General features: G+C 41.9%; 1 protein-coding gene across 1 annotated transcript in view; it reads right to left on the reverse strand.

Annotated features, from left to right (window-relative positions):
• Positions 1-5,760, reverse strand: part of oys (lysophospholipid acyltransferase 6) — a 47,552-nt gene extending 41,792 nt beyond the window's left edge. The window contains exon 1 of the mRNA XM_070099515.1: positions 5,554-5,760. Within this exon, the coding sequence (XP_069955616.1) occupies positions 5,554-5,677 (124 nt within the window). The 5' untranslated portion in view covers positions 5,678-5,760. The remainder of the gene's footprint in view (positions 1-5,553) is intronic.
• Positions 5,761-6,010: the final 250 nt, after the last annotated feature.

Raw genomic sequence — 6,010 nt, forward strand, 5'->3', positions numbered from 1 at the left:
AAGGTGATGAGGGTATCAAATGATTTAGATAAAGAAAAATTGGATATCAAATTGGGGAGGAGGAGTATGGAAGAAGGGAATATTTTCAGATACTTGGGAGTTGACGTGTCGGCGGATGGATTTATGAAGGATGAGGTCAATCATAGAATTGATGAGGGAAAAAAGGTGAGTGGTGCATTGAGGTATATGTGGAGTCAAAAAACATTATCTATGGAGGCAAAGAAGGGAATGTATGAAAGTATAGTAGTACCAACACTCTTACATGGGTGTGAAGCTTGGGTTGTGAATGCAGCAGCGAGGAGGCGGTTGGAGGCAGTGAAGATGTTCTGTCTAAGGACAATGTGTGGTGTAAATATTATGCAGAAAATTCGGAGTGTGGAAATTAGGAGAAGGTGTGGAGTTAATAAAAGTATTAGTCAGAGGGCTGAAGAGGGGTTGTTGAGGTGGTTTGGTCATTTAGAGAGAATGGATCAAAGTAGAATGACATGGAGAGCATTTAAATCTGTAGGAGAAGGAAGGCAGGGTAGGGGTCGTCCTCGAAAAGGTTGGAAGGAAGGGGCAAGGGAGGTTTTTTTTTGGGTGAGGGGCTTGGACTTCCAGCAGGAGTGCATGAGCGTGTTCGATAGGAGTGAATGGAGACGAATGGTATTTGGGACCTGACGATCTGTTGGAGTGTGAGCAGGGTAATATTTAGTGAAGGGATTCAGGGAAACCGGTTATTTTTATATAGCCAGACTTGTATCCTGGAAATGGGAAGTACAGTGCCTACACTCTGAAGGAGGGGTTCGGGATATTAGCAGTTATGAGGATAGACTGAAGGCCCTGAATTTGCACTCTCTCAAAAGGCGTAGAATTAGGGGGGATATGATCGAGGTGTATAAATGGAAAACAGGAATAAAGAAAGGGGATGTAAATAGTGTGCTGAAAATTTCCAGCCAAGACAGGACTCGCAGCAATGGTTTCAAGTTGGAAAAATTCAGATTCAGGAAGGATATAGGAAAGTACTGCTTTGGTAATAGAGTTGTGGACGAGTGGAACAAGCTCCCGAGTACAGTTATCGAGGCTAAAACGTTGTGAAGTTTTAAAAATAGGTTAGATAAATACATGAGTGGGTGTGGGTGGGTATGAGTTGGACCTGACTAGCTTGTGCTGCTGGGTCTGGTACAGTGCTCCATCCTTGAGTGGGGATGACCAGACTGGGTGGGTCATTGGGATAATCCGGGGGGGGGGGGGTCATTGGTCTAATCCGGGGGGGGGACATGGACCTGCTCCGCATGGGTCAGTAGGCCTTTTGCAGTGTTCCTTCTTTCTTATGTATCTTTATACGTATATGCTTCTAACTGTTGTGTTCTGAGCACCTCTGCAAAAACACTGATTATATGTGAGTGAGGTGAAAGTGTTGAATGATGATGAAAGTATTTTCTTTTAGGGGATTTTCTTTCTTTTTAGGTCACCCTGCCTCGGTGGGAGACGGCCGACTTGTTGAAAAAAAAAAAAATTATTGAATTAATAAAGTTCATAGTCTGGACGTCAGTGTAATGCTGAAATAAATTACTTTGGTATGTAAAGAACATTGGAAATTTATAGCAAGCAACTAATACTAGACACTTTACAAAATACTGAGCAGAACAAGTTTGTATTCTTTACTGATGACACTGTGCTTTTGGGAGAGTCTGAAGAGAAGATAAAGAGGTTGGTGGACAAGTTTGGAAGGGTATATAAAAGAAGGAAATTAAAAGTGAACATAGGAAAGAGTAAGGTGACGAGGATAATAAAATATTTAGTAATGAAAGACTGGATATAAGATTGGAGGGATGGAACATGGAGGAAGTGAATGTACTCAGATATCTGGGAGTGGACATGTCAGCAGCTGGATCTGTGAGACGAGGTGAATCATAGAACTGGCGAGGGGGGGAGGGAGAAGGTGAATGGTGCACTAAGGAGTCTGTAGAGACAAAGAACGTTATCCATGGAAGCAAATAGGGAAATGTATGAAAGTATAGTTATTTCAATGCTCTTATATAGGTGTGAAGCATGGGTGGTGAATGTTGTAGCAAGGAAAAGGCTGGAGGCAATGGAGATGTCATGTCTGAGGGCAATGTGTGGTGTGCAGAGAATCCATAGTGTGGAAATTAGGAGGTGGTGCGGGGTTACTAAAAGTATTACCCAGAGGGCTGAGGAGGGGTTGTTGAAGTGGCTCAGACATTTAGAGAGGATGGAATGAAACAGAATGACTTGAAGAGCATATAAATCTGTAGTGAAAGGAAGGTGAGGTAGAGGCTGGCCTAGGAAAGGTTGGAGGGACGGGTAGATGAGGCTTTTGTGTGTGTGAGGGGCTTGGACTTTCAGTAAGCATGCACAAGCGTGTTACATAGGAGCGAGTGGAGACAGATGGTTTTCATGGCTTGACATGCTGTTGGAGTGTGAGCAAAGTAACATTTATAAAGGGATTCAAAAAAAAACGGTTAGCTGGACTTGAGTCCTGGAAGTGAAAAGTACAGTGCCTGTGCTCTGAAGGAGGGGGTATTGATATACTGCAGTTTTATAACTGTAGTGTAGGCACACCTCTGGCAAGACAGTGATGGAGTGAATGATAATGGAAGTGTTTCTTGTTTTTCAGGTCACCCTGCCTCGGTGGGAGACAGCCAGTGCATTAAAAAGAAAAAAAAGTGTATAGATGTTACGGGTGGAGTTGAAATGAAGTAATAAATCACAATTAAAAACACTGCAGTAGAGGTAAGAACATTTTACAATTAAGTCCAAAGAAATCTAGAATTGTTAGTACACACGAGTGAAAAATGGGATTACAATAATAATAATAATAATAATAATTATCAGGATAATAATAATAATTTACACTATGTATATATATTTAACACTATATAATGTTTGATATGTTTGTAAAGTTGTTGAAGTAGGAGCTACAAATAAGTTATGACCTATACAGTGGACCCTCGCCTAACGAACGCATCGCATAACGTTAAATCCGCCTAGCGATACATTTTAACGCAAAATTTTTGCCTCGGCTAGCGCTAAAAAACTCGCCCAACGCAATTCGTTCCGTTCAAGATGCGTCCATGTGTGGCCTGAGCGCGCCTCACTTGTCCCGTGGGTGCCAGTGTTTACAAGCCAGCCACCGCGGTCGCATCCAAACATACAATCGGAACATTTCATATTATCACAGCGTTTTTAGTGATTGCACCTGCAAAATAAGTCACCATGGGCCCCAAGAAAGCTTCTAGTGCCAACCCTACAGCAAAAAGGGTGAGAATTACTATGGATATGAAGAAAGAGATCATTGCTAAGTATGAAAGTGGAGTGCGTGTCTCCGAGCTGGCCAGGTTATACACAAAACCCCAATCAACCATCGCTACTACTGTGGCCAAGAAAACGGCAATCAAGGAAGCTGTTCTTGCCAAAGGGGCAACTTTGTTTTCGAAACAGAGATCGCCAGTGATAGAAGATGTTGAGAGACTGTTATTGGTGTGGATAAACGAAAAACAGATAGCAGGAGATAGCATCTCTCAAGCGATCATATGTGAACAGGCTAGGAAGGTGCATGACGATTTAATTAGAAAAATGCCTGCAACTAGTGGTGATGTGAGTGAATTTAAGGCCAGCAAAGGTTGGTTTGAGAGATTTAAGAATCATAGTGGCATACATAGTGTGATAAGCCATGGTGAGGCTGTCAGTTCGGACCAAAAAGCAGCTGAAAAATATGTGAAGGAATTCAAGGAGTACATAGACAGTGAAGAATTGAAACCTGAACAAGTGTTTAATTGTGACGAAACAGGCCTGTTTTGGAAGAAAATGCCAAGCAGGACCTACATTACTCAGGAGGAAAAGGCACTCCCAGGACATAAGCCTATGAAAGACAGGCTTACTCTGTTGATGTTGATGTGTGCTAATGCTAGTGGTGATTGTAAAGTGAAGCCTTTATTGGTGTATCACTCAAACTCCCAGAGTGTTCAGGAAAAACAATGTCCTCAAGGCTAATTTGTGTGTGATGTGGAGGGCAAACAGTAAGGTATTGGTCACGAGAGACCTTTTCTGACTGGTTACACCATGCATTTGCCCCCACTGTGAAAAATTACCTCCTGGAAAATAAATTGGACCTTAAGTGTCTCCTGGTATTAGACAATGCTCCTGGTCATCCTTCAGCCGTGGCAGAGCGACTTTCTGGGGACATGAGCTTCATTAAGGTCAAGTTTTTGCCTCCTAATACCACTCCTCTCCTGCAGCCCATGGACCAGCAGGTCATTGCAAACTTCAAAAAACTCTACACAAAAGCTATGTTTGAAAGGTGCTTTGTAGTGACCTCTGAAACTCAATTGACTCTTTTAGAGTTTTGGAGAGATCACTTTAGCATCCTCAATTGTGTAAACATTATAGGTAAGGCTTGGGAGGAAGTGACTAAGAGGACCTTGAACTCTGCTTGGAAGAAACTGTGGCCAGAATGTGTAGACAAAAGGGATTTTGAAGGATTTGAGGCTAACCCTGAGAAGTGTATGCCAGTTGTGGAATCAATTGTGGCATTGGGGAAGTCCTTGGGGTTGGAGGTTAGTAGGGAGGATGTGGAAGAGTTGGTGGAGGAGGACAATGAAGAACTAACCACTGATGAGCTGCAAGATCATCTTCAACAGCAAGAGGCCAGACCTGAGGAAACTGCTCTGGAGGAGGGGATAGAGAAATTGAGGAAGTTGCCTACTTCAAAGATTAAGGAAATGTGTGCAATGTGGCTTCAAGTGAAAACCTTTTTTGATGAAAATCACCCTCACACAGCTATTGCAAGCCATGCTGGTGACTATTACACTGACAATGTTCTGAAACACTTTAGGAATGTCATAAAGGAACGGGAGGTACAGGCCTCTATGGACAGATATGTTGTGCGACAGAGGTCCAGTGACTCTCAAGCTGCTCCTAGTGGCATTAAAAGAAGAAGAGAAGTAATCCCAGAAAAGGACTTGACACCTCAAGTCCTAATGGAAGGGGATTCCTCTTCTAAACATTAACACCATCCACACACTCCCCTCCTCCCATCCCATCAATCATCACCAGATCTTTAATAAAGGTAAGTGTCATGTAATTGTACATGTCTTCTTCAGTTTGTGTGCATTAAAATTAATATTTCATGTGGTAAAAATTTTTTTTTCATACTTTGGGGTGTCAGGAACGGATTAATTTGATTTCCATTATTTCTTATGGGGAAAATTAATTCGGCTAACGATAATTTCGCCTCGGGAACGGATTAATATTGTTAAGTAAGGGTCCACTGTATCTGAAACAATTAAAAAGCAGAGGAAGTCATGTAACAAATATAAGCGAGTGTAACCGTAGAGTTAATAAAGCTTAGGGAAAGGAGTGGTGTAAGTTGTTATTGGGAAGAATCCTTGACTTTCAGGTAACAGTATAATAGTGATTTTGTATTAGGCAAACTCACTCTGGATGCATAGCATTTATTTTTAAAGTCCTTGAAATTTTGAAGGTAAATCATAATGAATGTAACTTGCTAATCTTAGTACTTATGACAATGCTCTGTGAAACTTCACTAACCTGTGATATCAATAACAAAAGCTCCATCTTCATATATCTGCCTCTGGATATGCATGGCAGAGAGAAATGTGATGGAGGCTGCTAGTGTCACATGGTGGATGAGAGTGATGGGCAGCAGCAGCATCAATGCATAGCAGCCTACAACCAGCAGCAGCGCCAACACAACCTGTCTGTATGCACTTGCTGCTTTACACTCATATTTATATGCTGCATAACTACTTCAAATGTTGTTGAAATCAAGTACAGCAGTGTACTCTCTCTCAACAACATGGTAATAGTTAGTGGCACAAGTAAACCCAAATGGAAACACTAAAACAAGATAAGACTAGTGCTGATTATCTTTGTTTCACACTTGAGGCTCTCCTATACACTGTGTACAGTGTGTCGTGGTGTGAAGCAGACATACTATACAGTACTGTACTAGTGTTACCCTGTGTTTTGCCTCCATCTCTGCTAC

This window comes from Cherax quadricarinatus, chromosome 5, assembly GCF_038502225.1.
Source record: "Cherax quadricarinatus isolate ZL_2023a chromosome 5, ASM3850222v1, whole genome shotgun sequence".
Lineage (NCBI taxonomy): Eukaryota > Metazoa > Arthropoda > Malacostraca > Decapoda > Parastacidae > Cherax > Cherax quadricarinatus.